The 16,779-nt window shown below is 33.2% G+C and overlaps 4 protein-coding genes across 6 annotated transcripts in view; 2 read left to right on the forward strand and 2 right to left on the reverse strand.

Annotated features, from left to right (window-relative positions):
• The window catches only part of LOC125854453 (F-box protein At2g17690-like), a 30,267-nt gene extending 25,689 nt beyond the window's left edge, over nucleotides 1-4,578 (reverse strand). The window contains exons 1-2 of one of the 3 annotated variants that reach the window (XM_049534001.1): nucleotides 4,426-4,578; nucleotides 1,420-2,190 (exon numbers count right to left, since the gene is read on the reverse strand). In XM_049534001.1, coding sequence (XP_049389958.1) covers nucleotides 1,420-2,161 — 742 coding nt within the window. In that variant the 5' untranslated portion in view covers nucleotides 2,162-2,190; nucleotides 4,426-4,578. Of the gene's footprint in view, nucleotides 1-935; nucleotides 2,191-4,425 lie in introns of all 3 variants that reach the window. The other 2 variants (XM_049534006.1, XM_049534000.1) reach the window with 2 other exon arrangements.
• The window catches only part of LOC125854462 (NADH dehydrogenase [ubiquinone] 1 beta subcomplex subunit 2), a 151,517-nt gene that overhangs the window by 52,581 nt on the left and 82,157 nt on the right, over nucleotides 1-16,779 (reverse strand). The gene's annotated exons all lie outside the window — the stretch shown is intronic.
• On the forward strand, nucleotides 5,995-7,321 carry LOC125854588 (stemmadenine O-acetyltransferase-like). Its single transcript, XM_049534166.1, has one exon. It carries the CDS (start codon nucleotides 5,995-5,997, stop codon nucleotides 7,297-7,299), a length of 1,305 nt encoding a protein of 434 aa, XP_049390123.1. The 3' UTR covers nucleotides 7,300-7,321.
• Nucleotides 11,524-16,479, forward strand: LOC125854451 (uncharacterized). Its single transcript, XM_049533997.1, has 11 exons — nucleotides 11,524-11,942; nucleotides 12,558-12,615; nucleotides 12,725-12,835; nucleotides 13,102-13,239; nucleotides 13,902-13,971; nucleotides 14,061-14,116; nucleotides 14,383-14,508; nucleotides 15,017-15,156; nucleotides 15,477-15,549; nucleotides 15,670-15,744; nucleotides 15,997-16,479. The coding sequence occupies exons 1-11, from the start codon at nucleotides 11,782-11,784 to the stop codon at nucleotides 16,306-16,308; spliced, it is 1,320 nt and encodes a 439-aa protein (XP_049389954.1). The 5' UTR covers nucleotides 11,524-11,781; the 3' UTR covers nucleotides 16,309-16,479.

Below are 16,779 nucleotides of genomic sequence, written 5' to 3' on the forward strand. Positions count from 1 at the left end.
CCCCCCCCCTCACCCACCCCCTACCACCCCCCACCCCCCACACCCCAAAAAAAATTTAAGCTTGTTTTTAAAAAATATTTTCTACTCTAGTAAAAATAAAAGATATTTCTCAAAAATATTTTTCATTCATAAATCAAACACTAAAAATATTTTTCGAAAAATATTTTCTACTCACCAACCAAACATGAGAAAATAAGTCAAAAATCAACTTATTTTCCAGAAAAACATTTTCCTTCATACCAAACACACCCTTAGACACTTTCAATTCAAATTTTATCAAAAGTAACAAATTCCGATAACTAAAGAAAATTGAAGATTAAGTAGACTACTCATACTACTTGCACCGTTCAAATAAAAGAGTCAACATTATTGGTTGATTTGTGATATTTTAAGAGGCAAAATTGTTCGTTAAAATAATCAACTAATTTAGTAACATGCTGACTAAACTATTCAATGGCAAATGCAATTTTTTTAAGAAGGTCGTATAATTTAACTAATCCACCGGTTTCTTTACCCTCACATATGAGAAAAAATCAACGAATGTTCTTCTTTTAATGCCTCTAATGTGATTTGAACCCCAAAATCTCATAGTACAGAAGAAAACGTTTGATTCACAGTTCCTATATGTATACACATCGGATAATCACTATCAAATATATAGTGATATTCAATATTTAATTCATAGTTGTGATCACAAGCCAAATATGATGAAAGTTCAAGTCATTTCAAGAAAAAATATCCAACCTTCATCTCCAACACCAAATCACCTAAAAAAAATCAATCTTTTTGCTCTTGGATCAGCTAATTCCAGATCCTTTTGCACCAATTGTACTCTTTTATCCAAATCTTGATGACTAATTAAGAGACACATCTATGACAATGTGGAGTCATTTATCACAAAAAGTTTTGTTTGCAATGCCTCTGCTATAGACAACCTTAAAGAGTTATAGCATACTGAATATCACACAGACCAAAACCATTCAGAGAAAGTACAATTAAAAGAGTTAAAACTTCAACATGTAATGGAGGTAAGTGGAATCCCATTTTGATATCAGAATAATGGGGTAACCCAAATCGCGGGGGATACAGGATCAACACCAGAAATGCCTTGATTCAAGGGTTGAATGGTTTCATCTTCAAGATTGTAAGCCCCTATCTCTCTCGAATCATCTCCTTGGCAGAACAAACATATCCAATCATAGGTAAAATAGATATGATTAGGCTTCACTCCAACTAACTTGGAAGAGTCGACGGAAATTGATGCATTACACCCCACAAAAATTGCTTTGTCCCCCAAGCTTTTAATCTCTTTGGCTTCTCCTCTGATTACATCAATTTTGAATAGTCGAAATTTATTTGTCTTCCACCCATTTGGTACATCTTCTGTAATCATCAATTGTTGAACAAATAACAGTTCACCTGACACTTCAATGAGAAAGTACCGGCTTGCATCAATCGATAGATCACGTATCTCAACAACCTCTCGTGGTTTTACAACAGGCTGAGGATTGCTAGGCTCTGGGATGTCAATAACTGAGACTAGATTCCACCCATGGTTGACATAAAGTTGTCCTTTAAAGTATTGGATATGGACAAAAGCACCAGTTTCTTCAAGAATATGAATTTTGGTCCAACCGAGGTCTCCAGGTCGCCAAAAAGCCAAATGATATATAGGGCGACCATAGCAAATCATCAGAACATAGTCAGATGTCAGGGACGGGCTAGCAGATAACACAACATGGTTGATAGTCACAGAGAGACGTTCTGATCCCTGATCTCTCAAGCCAGTAGGTGGAGGAAGCTGAATTTGGGCGCGTGAAAAAGGGTGCAACAACATCATCTCTCCTGTACCTGCTGTATAGTTCACTGTGAAAAGCCATCCCTGCGTTGGAAAACACATTTTCCCTCTAGCTTCTGGGAGGAAAACTCTGCAAGAAATTTTCTCCTTGGAAAGAGAGTAGAATTTCCGATAATCGTCGTCCACATTAGCAGCCAGCATAAGCAAAGGAATTTGAGGTGCTAACACATCAAAATTTTCTTTGGTACCAGCACTTCTCCATGATTTACAAACAACACCAAATCTAATGAAATCCTCCATCACTGTAACACGCTTTGCTATCATAACCAGTAGTTCATCTGGAAGTTCTGACCAGTTTGTCATACTTTCCAGAAAAAAGGGATGAATGCTTCCTACATACACAGGACACATAAAGCTCATTTAATCAAAAGAACGGTTTCATCAACAAAGTTAATAAAAACAGATAAATCCAATCATTTTGAAGGTTGCCGTTAAAGAATAAGATGCTGATTCTATAGCAGCTCTGATTCCTTCACCGAGAACGAGAAGTAAGTCTTATAAAACAAACAATAAAGAAGGGAGTACACTTCCTCCAGAATTGTTAAAAGAGAATAGATCTGTGAAGAAGATAGGTTAGTACTACAAGTCCGGTACAACATATCTCTGCATTATAATCTTTATATAACTTGTCTTTAAACCAAATGACCCCTAAAAGAATAGTTTATGCACAATAAAGATGTCAGAATTTCTTAATCTGTGAAGACGATAGGTTAGTGAGAAAAGTTATAATTGACACACTAGAAATTGCTGGAGTCGAATGTTAACCCATGAGCAGGGGCGGACCTACGTGGCTTCCAGGGGGTACCCGAACCCCCTCGGTAAAAAATTACACTGTGTATATAAGGTAAGTTTTCTATATTTTTGTAGATATATTAATTTTGAACCCCCTCATAAACATGAAGTAAGTTGTAGCATAGTGGTAAACCTCCTTTTAAATTGACCCTAATGTCCAAGGTTCAAGCCCCATTGTGAGCATTTTATATTTTTAGTTTCAGGATCAATCGTTTATACTTTTATTTTTCGAACCCCCTGAATGAAATTCCTAGGTCCGCCACTGCCCATGAGTGACATATTCTACTTTACATGGATCACTCAAGGATATATTTTATCAGGAAAATGAACTATCTTTGACCAGTTTGTTTTAATGCTAAACTGTTGCCCAATATTTTACATGCTATTAGGTGGCTTATATTGGCATCTACATTACCAAAAAGGCTCCCTTTTAGATGTTCTTTTTCATTCTTGTCTTAATTTGAATGAAGCTGCATTATAAAACTAATTTGAAAAAAAACCAAATTCAGTTTTTTGTTTAGTTTTGATTAAGTCAAACATTAGTCTCTCAATCTTTGCAATATGGTTGTTGAACCCTATAACTAAAGTCCAAACTTATAACTTAGTTTTTAGTATGTTTTCGTTGTTATACACATCATTTGGTTTACCTTCTGGGGTGTGATCGTTCTCGATCCCTGCATGGTCGCGCACCTGGCTGTAGGTATAGATATGTAGATATGGTTTATACTGAAAAATGGTCTAGAATCATATTTACTTAGGACCTACGGACCATTCTTTTAAGGGAAAAGAGCCAGATTTACACTTCTACTTTCAAATATTGGTCACATTTATCCTGCATTGTACTATGCGGCTAAATCTACCCCCAGGCCTCATCATTAACAAAGTTTTCAATACTACCCTGATCCCTAACAGACTCCCCCCAATTCCCAATTCCCTTCTATTGAGAGGACTTCTACATCAGAAATTTTTCCCTTTCAATGTTCAACGAAAGGCTGCGTGATGAGGATGTAGACTAGAAATACATCTTAATTTTGTACTACTACAATAATAATTACTCTGTCAGTGAATGCATCAAAATATTCTTCATTAATTAGACCATTAATATCGTCTTAATTTTGAGAGCTATTACCACATTTAATTGAAGAGGGATCAAGTCCTCACAACATAAACTAACAAGTTAGACTAACGGAGGTTGTTATCCATATACGTCTTTTAATATTTTCATACAAAAGTTTATATCTTAAAACCATATTTTTCCTAATATCATTAATCTGTACTAACATTAATACATCCTCTAAATTTGATATTTTGATCTGGTTGGAGTTGAGTTCCTGTTTATAATTATAAGGAAATTACAATGAATTAGAATTCTCTCACCATGGTATTGGCGCGTAACTTCAATTTTGTCTAATTGTGTTGTTATAAAGATTTGGTAATTCTTATTTGATTCTACACAATGTAACTAACTAGTAAACAAGAACAACATCAACATACCCCGTGTAATTCCACAATTGGCGTCTCCGGAGGATAGTGTGTAGGCAGACCTTTACCTCCACGAGGCAACACCATATATGTAATTGGATGGTGAATTTTAACTCTATTTTTCCTTCTTTTTAAGGGGACTTTTATCATACAAGTGATATGCATATGAAGACATAGCAAACAGCAGATCATTACAGTAATCAGGACATCTACATATCAATAGAAGTGCTACTAATCTAGTATATATGAAACATAAATCAGTAAAATTGAAAACTGATATTCGTAATACTCACCGATTATACTTCTCCAATTTCCGTGATCACTCTTAATGGGGAAAATGGAAAATCTAGGTTTCGAATTAAGAGTAATTTTCTGTTGTGAAATTAACTAAAAATGTGAAGCACTAAAAACTTCAACCCGGCCCATAATTTTAGGGCCATATGTCATTATTTTGGGGTGGTGTTTAACTTTTAGCCCTTAAAAATTAATGTTCTTTAATTTGTGTCTTTCAACACTTTAAGTAATAAAAAAGTGGTTAAAAATATTTATCACATTGAAAAAACAAAAAATCGCAAGACAAAAGCTTATATTTTCGTATCATAATATACACAAATTAACAAGTTATGTCGCGTAAATTCTACTAAACTTGTGTTGTTAGAGACACAAGTTCAGTTCATAACTCACAAATATATCTTACAAGATATAATTTAGTTCCTCTAGACAATTAGAGACATAATATAAATATAATTTTAGTACCCACAAAATTATATTGCAAAAGTTATAACTTATTATTCATACAAAATTTGAACACAGAGGAAATCAATTAAAAGAGACAATATTGAACCTAAAAATATATTCTACACAACTCCCATAGTAGCTACATCTTCAATCAAACCTTATATTATATTTTTAAAATTAATTTGACACATGAATATATACGAAAAAAATGCCAAAATTCAAACAAGTATTTATATATTGAATTCATAAGTTAAATAATATAACAAGTTCACTATTAAAATATGTTCACAAACTTGTATTGATGAGATAAATGACTAACATCTTAAAGAAAAGACAGTTCGATGCACAAAACATTTCACATTAACAAAGTTCAAAAAAGATCACACCCTAAGAGATGAGAAAGATCATTTTCCAACCTATATAAAACGAAAATCAATTCAATCAAACATTAAAAACAGTTCCATTTCAATAAGAAACATAGAATTTTCCCCAAAAACAATATTTGTGTTGTTTATACAGGCACCAAATCTTTCTTAATCACTCATGGATTAATGATAGCATTAATAAATGTAGTTTCTAATGTACTCTAACGATACTGCCAAAGAGTAAGACTAATGCAGATTCTGCAGTTTGATTATGGTGCAGCGGCAATTTGTCATGTTGCTTGGTTCTGAATATTTCGATTTGAGTACAGTCTGTACGATTTATCCAAAAAAAAATAATATTATTTACAATATTCTCGCACCTTAACTATAATGTATAACTTATTATTCTAAACGACTACTAAATATCGATATAGAACTTTGTTCGCATACCTGAAAATCAAGGGCACACAAATTAGATCAATCTTACATAGACATTAATTACCATCAAATGTATAGTGCTTTTCAATTTTTATTTTATAGTTGTTATCATCAACATGTCATTGCTAACCGTAGACCATTAACAAAACTATAACTAGAGATATATTAATTTCTAAGATTTCTATAATTAATGATTCCCTTTTCAACATTTATGTATATGACAAAGTTTAATAAAGATGCTAATTAGCATCTATTATGTCTCCTAAAAAAAAACTATCTTTATAAGCTCTTCCCATTATTCAACTTTTTCACAAGCCAAATATGATGAAAGTTCAAGTTATTTCAAGAGAAAATATCCAACCTTCATCTCCAACACCAAATCACCTCAAAAAATTCAATCTTTGTCTCTTAGATCAACTCATTCCAGCTCCTTATGCACCAATTATACTCTTTTATCCAAATCTCAACAACGTTAAACTCCGCGAAAAATCATCATTGTTAAAGAAATCACTAGCTCAAACTTTGTCATCCTTTTATCCCCTAGCAGGGAGGTTTAAAGATGAACTCTCTATTGATTGCAATGATCAAGGAGTTAATTATGTTACAACTAATGTTAATTGCCATCTAATCGATTACCTAAACGAACCAAACCTCGAATCAATTGGTCAATTTCTTCCTTGTCAACCTCCTTTTAAGGTCTTAGGTGTAGGAGATTATGTGACAAACATTCAAATTAATGTTTTTGAATGTGGTGGGATTGCAATTGGTTTATGTATAGCACATAAGGTTCTTGATGGAGCAGGACTTAGTACATTTCTTAAAAATTGGTCTGGATTAGTAACATGTCCTAATTTAATGGCTAATTACTTTTTTCCATGTGATGATTTGTGGTTAAGAGACACATCTATGACAATGTGGAGTTCAATGTTCAAGAAAGGAAATTTTGTTACAAAAAGGTTTGTGTTTAATGACTCTGTTATAGACAACCTTAAAAGAATGTCAACAAGTGCACATATTAAATATCCTACTAAAGTTGAGGTTGTCTCATCTTTCATATGGAAATGTTTAATAGCTTCTAATAACAAGTCTAATTCATTGCTAACACACATTGTGAACTTGAGGAAAAGAGCAGCACCAGCTTTGCCAGAGAACATACTTGGAAATCTTATTTGGTTATCTAGTGCAAAAAATAATACCGCGAAAAGTGATGTGGTGTTGTCTGATTTGGTGAATCAAGTGAGGAGATCTATATTGAGGATTGATGATTGTTATGTTAAAAGGCTACGAGGCGATGAAGGGTGTAGTTTGATGAGGAAATCTCTTAAGGAGATTGGAGATTTTTGCTCAAAAGGTGCAAATCACTATGGTTTTAGTAGTTGGTGCAAGTTTGGATTCTATGACATTGATTTTGGATTTGGAAAACCAATATGGGTGAGTAGTATAAGTTCTAAATGTTCATTTTTCATGAATCTTATTATACTTATGGAATCAAGTAGGTGTGATAATGGAATTGAAGCATGGGTGACTTTGGATGAAGAAGAAATGAACATGTTAGTTAGTAATCAAGAACTCTTGGTTTTTGCTTCCATAGACCCTAGCCCTCTTCCTCTCTACCTCCCGGGGTAGGTGTAAGCTCCACATACACTCTATACTCGACAGACCTCAGGATTACACTAGGTGTTGTTACATTGTTGTAGACACTAGCCCAACCCCACTCGTGGAATTACACTGGGTATGTTGTTGTTGACCCTAGCCCTCTTACTACTTCAAGATGAAGTCTTTGAACTTAAACATGTAAATATTTCATGGCTCACTTCAACTAAGTTCAAATATTCCTCTCACTCCGATCCTAACATCTTTTACTAATGGTGAAATGAGTAGCCTTTTTATTTCTTTTCTATAATTGCAATAAAGAATCATGGACATGTATACATAAGCATTGAATAACAATTGCTAATACTAAAATGGTAATACTACTGAATGTCTATATATAAGAGTACCACCTTGGACCACAAGAGTCAACAAGAACTTGAAGGAGAAGAAGAGATAGATACAGGGGTTTTAGAGACAGTTCAATGCACAAAGCATCTCACGTTCATGCACATCTCAAGGAATGTGATGCACACAATCAATCCTACTGCAAGCATTAGTATTTTCACAACTCAAACATATAACATATAAGATCACACGGAAACAAGTCTTGTACACATCGAAATTATGGGAGGAATTTCAGCTGGAACTATATGCTAATTATAAACTTGACAAAAGCAGAAAAATGCTTCGTGATCTATATTTGACAAATAACAAGTACTATGAATTATTTATTTTTAGTAAGGATGACAAGTAGTGAGTTTTAACGTTGTTTTGAATTTGGTTCAAACATGTTATTTGTTGTAAATGGATTAATGAAATATAACAATTTTGTCGCCATTTGAATTTAGATCCAAAATCTACTCTTATCGTAAGTGGGCTAGCTTGGGTATGTGGTTGGTTCCGTTCGATTCGATTAATTTGAAATGTTATCGACTCAACATGTCAGTTATAAGAGGGTGTTTGGATTGACTTAAAAGTTGGTCAAATCTACTTTTAAGTCGGTTTTTGACTTCTAAACATGTTTGACAAATATAAAAAATAACTTAAAATAAGTCAAAAATGACTTAAAATAAGTTAGAAAGTGTTTGGCAAAGTAAAAAATGACTTAAAATAAGTCAAAAACCAAAAGAAAGAGCCCGTTTAGATTGACTTAAAAAACGTAGCTTTTCAGTCAAAAATAAAAAGTCAAACTTAAATGACTTTTAAGTTAATAAATAAAAAGTAGGGGGAGACTTGTATATGAGGTATGGGTATTAAATTGGTGCTCAACCGGGGGAACTTGGATCCGGCTCCTCTCCATTTCTCTTCTCTCCATTTTCCCCAAGTTCCTACTTAGATGTGTGACACTTGTATTATTTAAATATCAATGGTGCATATTTTTAAGTAATCAAATACCTTAATCATGATTAAAAGGATATATATTACCATTTAAATCTATCTAATTATTGCTATAAAAAAAACCATCTCACAATTTTTCGCACCATAGTTCAAATCATTTTCGTTATCTATAATTTTTTCATTCACCGAAAAAAATATTTCTTCATAGACTTAATTTCTGTCAATTTAAATAAACATTTAAATAAGTTATTTTACGAAGAAAAATATTGTAAATCATTAAATAGAATTATTTTTTTTAGCATTCAGCTATTAAATAAAAAGTATTGAAAATTACTTTTTCATAAAATATCAAAGACAAACTTTTCCAAAAAATAGGTATAATTATTATTTTTTTAAATGTATATTTTTTTTTTATCGTGACTCAAGTTGTTAAACTATAGAAGAACTCTTTTTATATCAAAAGCTTGATGCTATTTAATTGAGGTAAATCCATTTTTTTCTCAAAAAATTGGAAAATGAATATTTTCTTACTAAAGTTGGGAATCTTAAATATCTTTTTAATCATGGTTAATTACTCCCTCCATTCCATATTAATTTATTTTTTAAGGTGTTTCACATCCTTTAAGAAAAGTAGATTAAGACATAAATTAAACATAGTTTTCCATTTTTACCCTTATTAATTATTGTCAAATTTATGATTAAAATAACTAATTATTAATTAATCACTAATTCCAATACTAACTAATGAAGGGTAAAATTGGAAGTACACTCTAAAAGTAATCTTGAAAACTGAACAATTAAGTTAATTTGAAAAATGAAAAATGTCTCAAAAATTAAATTAATATGAAATGGAGGGAATAGTATACTTCTTTGATTAAGAAAACTAAATAATCTAGACCTTTAATATTTAAGTAACATAGGTGTCATACATCTAAGTAGGAACTTGGGGAAAATGGAGAGGAGCCGGATCCGGGAAACTTTCTATGTCTGAGTCACTTAGGGGGATTTCCCCCCTTTTTGATGGTAAAATACCGAAAATGCCCTTGTGATAGATTAGCATATAAAACGCTTTTGTGCGATGCGATTTATTGTCTCTTCTGTTTTATATCACATCAAGTGAGTTGTTCTTATATATCACATCAAATGAATCCTAAGGGAGGACTTAATATTAAAAAAGAAACTTGTGGTTATTGTTAGTGTTGTGATGAAGTAGTTATTATGTATATATTTTTAATAACAATGATAATTAAGAAGGCAAGAATCCAACAAATAATTGTGCAAAAGAATCACGACACACACATATATACAGTGGCGGAGCCACCTTACAATAAGGGGGTCATCCGAATCTCCTTCGGCGAAAAATTATATGATTTATACATGGTTAAAATAATTTTCTTGGTATATATAGTAGATGTCGAACCCCCTTCGACTACTTCGTGTGTCTATTTTTTTAGATTTTGAACCCACTTACTAAAAATCCTGGCTCCGCCACTGCATATATATATATATATATATATATATATATATATATATATATATATATATATCTTTAAAACTCCATGAATGGTCATAAGTGAAGATTGCGAGCTTCAGCCTTAAGGAGGAACAATAGAGAAGTAGCCGTAGACTGCGATCGTAAAGGTGAAAAACTGTTCATAGCTTGATGGAGAACTGTTGCGGTAGTGATAAAGATTGTTTTCTGAACGAGAGGAGAAAGGTATACACGCTAAACTCTATATTTTGTAATTATTATATTTGCATAACAAATTATATCATATTTTATAATATATATAAACTAAAAAGAAAATACTTAGCACCTATAGGGAAATTAAAATATATTGTTTAAATCAAACATATAACATGCGTAGTATACAATATTTGCCTATCATTTATGCTTGTTGTAGCATTAAAATATAAATATGTTGAAAGACATTCAATATCACTTACATATTATAAAAAAAAAAGCGTGAAAATATCGCATAGCATTGCATCATATTAATAGAGCAATTCCTGAAATGGAAAAAACATATTTAAGTACAAGCTTAAGATCTACAAAGCTCATAGTAGCAATTCATGAAATGAAAATGCTTAGAATACAGGGGTATTTTGAATACAAAAATACTAAAAGCATATTAAAAAAATGTGTGTTTTATACAACATAAAATTCCGCATAACCTGTCTTAGACAGCCCCGATATATATATATATATATTATGTTTTACTTTTTGAAAGTTAAATTATATAAATTTTGACTGTAATTTACAGTATTTTTCATATAGTTTTTTGAATATTAAATTTTTTATTACAAAATATTGAGTTGAAATATTCAAATTTTGTTTCTCGAAGTTGAGTCAAATTGACCATGTCAAAAAGCAAAACATGATAACTAGAAGTATTGGAGATTTTCAACAAAAACTTAAACTAGTAGTCTCTTGCTAAAAGTTTCTTGGAAGAAAAATTATTATTATTGTATTGACATAATACATAAATATGTTATTTAACTTATCTTTAATCGACAATTGACCTCCAATTTTTAGTATGCATAAATAGACAATTGAATTTACATATAAAGTTAAATAAAATGACGTGCGCGTCTGGTGTGACATAATATACCTATGTCGCTATGTATGATGTTGCGTACGACACACTTGCTCAACTCTATCCAAATTTGAATGTCTATTTATACACACCTAAATTAAAGCACAAAGATGTATAAATTTAAAAAGAATACATTTATATATAATGCCTATTAACGAAAAAAACGCAATCACCTAATAGTTCACCTGTGAAATTGTTAAAAAAAGAAAAATAAAAGTTTACTTCATCTCAACAAAAAATAATGCAAACAGTATTGCAATTGACTGAATTGCCCCTAAAACAGACAAATAGAAAGAGACAATGATTCTGGATTGGATCATGAATAATGGGAACATGGTGAGAAGAAAGACCAAGCAATCACAGCCGTTGAATCTCTACAAATCAACGACGCCCTGACCACTGTCGTCTTCCTCCCCATCACTGCCGGCATCTCTTTTCTTTCACAATTCCTATGTTGTAAAGTTTTGGGATTGTCAAAGAAACCAAAAAGATTTGAAATTGTCGAGAAAAAAAAGAGACATTTGGGGTTGAATCAAACAACAAAAATCACCGGATGTTGGTGTATTTATCTGTAATATAAATGGGGTTTCGTCGTCGCCGGCGTTTGTATTCGTTACCCATTTCGCCATTAGTCTTGTTTGGAGTTGTGTTGATTGTTCTGTGTTCTTCGTTTGTAAATGGAAATTCGAATTCCACGCAGATTCCTATTACTCCCATCAATCACGATCTTTATCATACAAGGTAAATATTTGAGCTTTTTTTGAATTTTGATTTTGTGATCTAATTTGGGTAGTGATTTGTGGTAACTAGGATTATTGAATGTTGTAATTAGGTTAGTATTTGAATTACGTAGAGTGGAAATGAACTTTTTATGGATATTAGTTTCATAAAGCTGTGCAATTAGTTTAAGTCTGATAGAACTATATTAAGAAAGGTGAGAACTTTCTTCTTTTCCTTTTGCATAAGTGTTCTGTATTTTCGGAATTTAATGGATATATAGGATTCATAGAGCCGACTCCAACTGGTTTGGGATTGAGGGTACTTGATTGATTTGGAACTTAATGAAGTTGGGTTAGGAGGTTCTAGCTCACAATGAATTATTGGTGATGTTAATGAATGTGAGTAGCTTAACATCTTATTTGACTGATGAAGTGAATCTTTATAGATATTAGTGTGCTAAGGTTGTATGAGAGGCTCAATTTTGATTGCTGAACTTTATATGTTATGGATCAAGAAAGGTCCTCACTTGCTCTACTGCTTTTCGGCTTTAGTTTTTGCTGTAAAATGGGAGGTGGGGTGGGGGTGGTGAGGTGATTTGTGCTTCAATTTTCAACATCAATTTATGGTGTCTTCTAGGGGAGCTTTGTTGGAAGAGATAGAATCATTGGTCCATAGACACCCAAGCAAGCTCTCTGTGAGTTTTCCCCTAATCTTATACCTTTTCAAATTTTATTTTGGGAAAATTGGAACTACAGAAATTTGCATCTTCTCTTAATATCTCAACTTAATTCATATTTATGCAGATGGAGACATTTTCCACTCAAAACAAAGGGTATCATGCAGAGACAACTGTAGTTACTTATTGCCGGAATAAGAAAGACTGTGATGACAGATCAAAGCTTAAGATCCTTCTTGTAAGTTTACTTTCTCTGGTCTGTTATTGCCTTTATTCATGTCCGGTAGAATGGAAATATATGTTGTACTACCTTCCCAGGGTTTCCTAGTTAAGATAGTTAACTTGTGAGGAAAAAGGAGAGAGGAGGGGAAGTAGAGTGGTATCTTTGAAAAGACTTTGGGGAAAATGCTTTTCCAGACATTATACTGATTTGGTCTTTAGTGTTAGAAAATCTCAGATTGGTCATTGCTGGTGTTTTTGACAGATAAATTGCTTGTGTTCCAGAGTTTTGGGCAGCATGGGAGGGAGCTCATAACTACGGAGCTTGCGTTGCGGATTCTTTCCATTTTAAGTGAAGAGGAATTCTTATCCAGTGCATACCCACTTAATTTAAATAACACGCTTGATAGGTTTGTCATAAAGGTAACTCCTAGTCTATTTGGAACTCACAGTCAAATAAGGTGAAAATAATTCATATATAACCATAAATAGTTGAACAGGATCTATATTTACATTCATCCCCTCTTCAAATGTTTAGTTTCTCAACTCTTTTAGTACCCTTCAAAAATATCCTGCAGAACTTCTTTTATTTTGAGGTTCTTCCATTGTCACCACCTGCTGATGTTGGTGTGATTTTGTTATCCCATCCTCCAATGTACTGAAGCAGTTTGTCTAGGAGATTCTCAATTAGCCATTTTCTGAAGATTTCCTTGCACAATACAAAGCATTTCTTTTTGGCAGAGACAGATTAACCTTTCACACAGCCCTCATAGAGAGAGCTTGTTGTCTCAAATTTTTGTCATTGATTTCTCTGTTTGTCAGACATCAGTAAACATCTTTCAAATTTTTTTCAAGCTGCAGGTTGTTCATTCTGTTAGGTAATTTCGTTTTAGTCTCTGTTTGCTTTTTAAATTTTCAGGTCCTGCTGGTATAGAAATTCAAAATTTGCCCAATTAATTAGTAATTACTGTATACCAAGGGCTGTAAATAGATAAAGAAACAAAGATCTTTATCACTTTAAAGAGTATTCAAATTCTCTTTTAAACTAATGTTACTTGGGAATGCTTTTTTATCCGTCTAATCAGATTGTTCCAATGGAGAATGTGAATGGGCGTAAACTTGTCGAAGCAGGGGATCTCTGTGAAAGAAGAAATGGTATAGCTATTTATCTTGCTAGTCTGATCACAGAAATTGACTCTATAGAGAAGTACCAACAGAATTAATTCCAAACCTTTTTCTGGCAGGAAGAGGAGTTGATCTTAATCGGAATTGGAGTGTGGATTGGGGCAAGAAAGAGAAGGTTTGTTCTTTAGACTGCCATTAGTAGACGATTCATTGTGTTTCGATATTGTGTGTCTTCTTTACTGGTGTGTGGACAGGCTGTTTTCCTTTCATTGTAGGTTGTTACTTAAGCATCTTGGTGGTGCTTAAGTAATATTTGCACTTAGTACCAAATTAGTATTGCCTTACTGGATTCTTGTGTATATGTTGTTTGTGTTTACTAGTTCAAGCTGATGCAGCTATGCGCTTATACAACTCTTTGTCCCTTTGATCTTTCCTTTTCAGGATTATGATCCATATGAAGAAAATCCCGGGTCTGCCCCTTTTAGTGAGCCTGAGACACAAATTATGCGGAAAATATGTGCATCATTTGAACCACATGTATGGGTTAACGTGCATTCTGGAATGGAGGCAAGTATACTTTTGTTAGTATGTCTTGCTGCTGTTTGTTTTCTGAACTTCTCTGCATATATAAGCATACCATTTACAAGCTTTCCCCATGACTCATTTTAAAATTTAGGGCATAGAGGAGACTTTGTAACCTGTAGGACCCTCCCAGACATTTTGCAAGGTGCAGCTCCTTTTAATAGATTATAGCTTGTGCCTGATCTCCTCATCTTGTTTAGGTATAGTCATTAATTCAAACTACAATAAGATGATCAAATTTAACCATCTTTTCATTTGAAAATTTGTGAGTATCGACTTCCATAAATTAACTGGTTAAAGTGAACCAAATAGATGTATGTCAGCTGTAAATTGTCTTCTTCATGTTTATGATGTTTTACTGTTTTTGGTATATAAAGAATCAAATTTCAGGATCACCGAATTATCTTCTTCATCTCTTTTAAAGAATAATAATTCTTTTAGTTTCTTCATGAATGAAATACTTATCCTGTGCTGTTCATGTAATTGTTTTCAGGCTCTATTTATGCCATATGATCACAAGAACACAACTCCGGAAGGATTACCTTCTCAGAGAATGAGATTAATGCTTGAAAAGTTGAATCGTTTTCAACTGAATGATCGTTGCTTAGTTGGATCTGGCGGAGGCTCTGTCGGGTTGGTATCACTCACTCATGACTTTTATGTTTTAGCTACTTGGCATGAGAAAGGAACATAATGTTTTCCTGTTAGATATATGCAATATGCTTTCCATTTATCTAGCAGTGAATGTATTTTCTGTTACTGCTAAAAACAGATGTTAAGCTACTTATGGAAAAAAGAATAATGATAGTCACATCACGATGTTAGGCATGAAAAACGTGCACATCTGATGCCTTCCTCTCTTTGAAGTAGATATTAGGGTCACATTCCCTTATTATCTAGCTTTAGATGTAAGTTTTCCTTACCTCAAGTATAACATTATGTCACTTATTCAGGTATCTAGCTCATGGGACAGCAACTGACTACATGTATGATATTGCAAGAGTGCCCATGTCTTTCACCTTCGAGGTTTGTCTTTGCATTTTATCAATTTATATACATTAAAGTCCTTGCTCAATGCAAGCATCTTTTTAGTGATAATTCAATGTCTGATATGTATACATGATGCGTGCATCTGTTGGTTGGCAGATCTATGGTGATAGCACAGCCTCGTCAAGGGACTGCTTTAAGATGTTCAATCCCACTGACATCACTACTTTTAATGTAAGTTATACCCTCTGTTCCATTTTCTGTAACACTCTTTCCTTTTTAGTTTGGTCCGAAAAAGAATGATAGAAACAATTTAACTTTAAATTTCGCACTTTACCCTCATAACATGATTTTGTTGCCACAAAATTCTTAAACACCTGCACACAAAATGCATGAAGGGAGTATTACATTTCGTAGATGATGCATTATCTTTGCCATGCGTCCTATCATGTCAAAACGTTCAGCCATATTCACTTTGAATTGCAGAGAGTTCTCAACGACTGGTCTGCTGCATTTTTTACACTGTTCAGTTTGGGTGGAGTCCAGATGAAGGAGCTTCATCCAAATGCAACTGCATCCGGTTTTGAGAAGTGGGTTTCTATCGATGATTATCTGAACGGTTATTTAATGGAAAGGAAAAGTAGGTACGGGAAGAAAATGGAGGTGCTCGAGCTGGGAATGCAGGAGATTAGGACATACTTTAGATTGTTCTTGTTATCATCTGTACTTCTGATGTTTATGTTTTGTTCAAGAATCTCAAAGAGCGGCCGGCAAATTGTTTCTGCTATGTCCTTGTAATTCTGTGATGGTATTCTTTGCTGCCCTTTAGATTTAGCTAGACAATTTTGAGAGAGCTAGAAGGTGAAAAAAGGGCATGCCAAAATATTCTTTAGCTGTGTAATTTATTACCTAATTTCTTTTTCCTTTGTTACTCTATAGAATGCTAGAGCTTAGAAAGGCTCTTGTTGATGTTGAATTGTTAACATTGTTTGGTTGGGAGTGTGGATAGATAATATAGATATTTGCCATGTCCTATGAGTTTTTTCTTGTTTCATCTTGAACCAAAGATGCCTTTTATGATCCAACTCGGGCGCGGACTCTTTACCTTCGGTGTTACACTCATGTCGATATGATGACGTGGATGTGGAATACATATCAGATATGACCATCAATTTTGGATATCTCGATCAAAATCAATTGAGAAATTTGTGACATATAGTGATTTATGATATCAAAACAAAAACTAGGTGAAATTATACCGTCTGCAAT

This window comes from Solanum stenotomum, chromosome 2 (assembly GCF_019186545.1).
Source record: "Solanum stenotomum isolate F172 chromosome 2, ASM1918654v1, whole genome shotgun sequence".
NCBI lineage: Eukaryota > Viridiplantae > Streptophyta > Magnoliopsida > Solanales > Solanaceae > Solanum > Solanum stenotomum.

Excerpts from the sequence above, each read along its gene's own strand:
- LOC125854451 (XM_049533997.1), top strand. The coding sequence starts at position 11,782 with ATGGGGTTTCGTCGTCGCCGGCGTTTGTATTCGTTACCCATTTCGCCA. Across the intron at positions 13,240-13,901 it reads TTGATAGGTTTGTCATAAAG|ATTGTTCCAATGGAGAATGT; the intron begins GTAACTCCTAGT and ends CCGTCTAATCAG. Across the intron at positions 14,117-14,382 it reads ATTGGGGCAAGAAAGAGAAG|GATTATGATCCATATGAAGA; the intron begins GTTTGTTCTTTA and ends TTTCCTTTTCAG.
- LOC125854588 (XM_049534166.1), top strand. The coding sequence starts at position 5,995 with ATGATGAAAGTTCAAGTTATTTCAAGAGAAAATATCCAACCTTCATCT.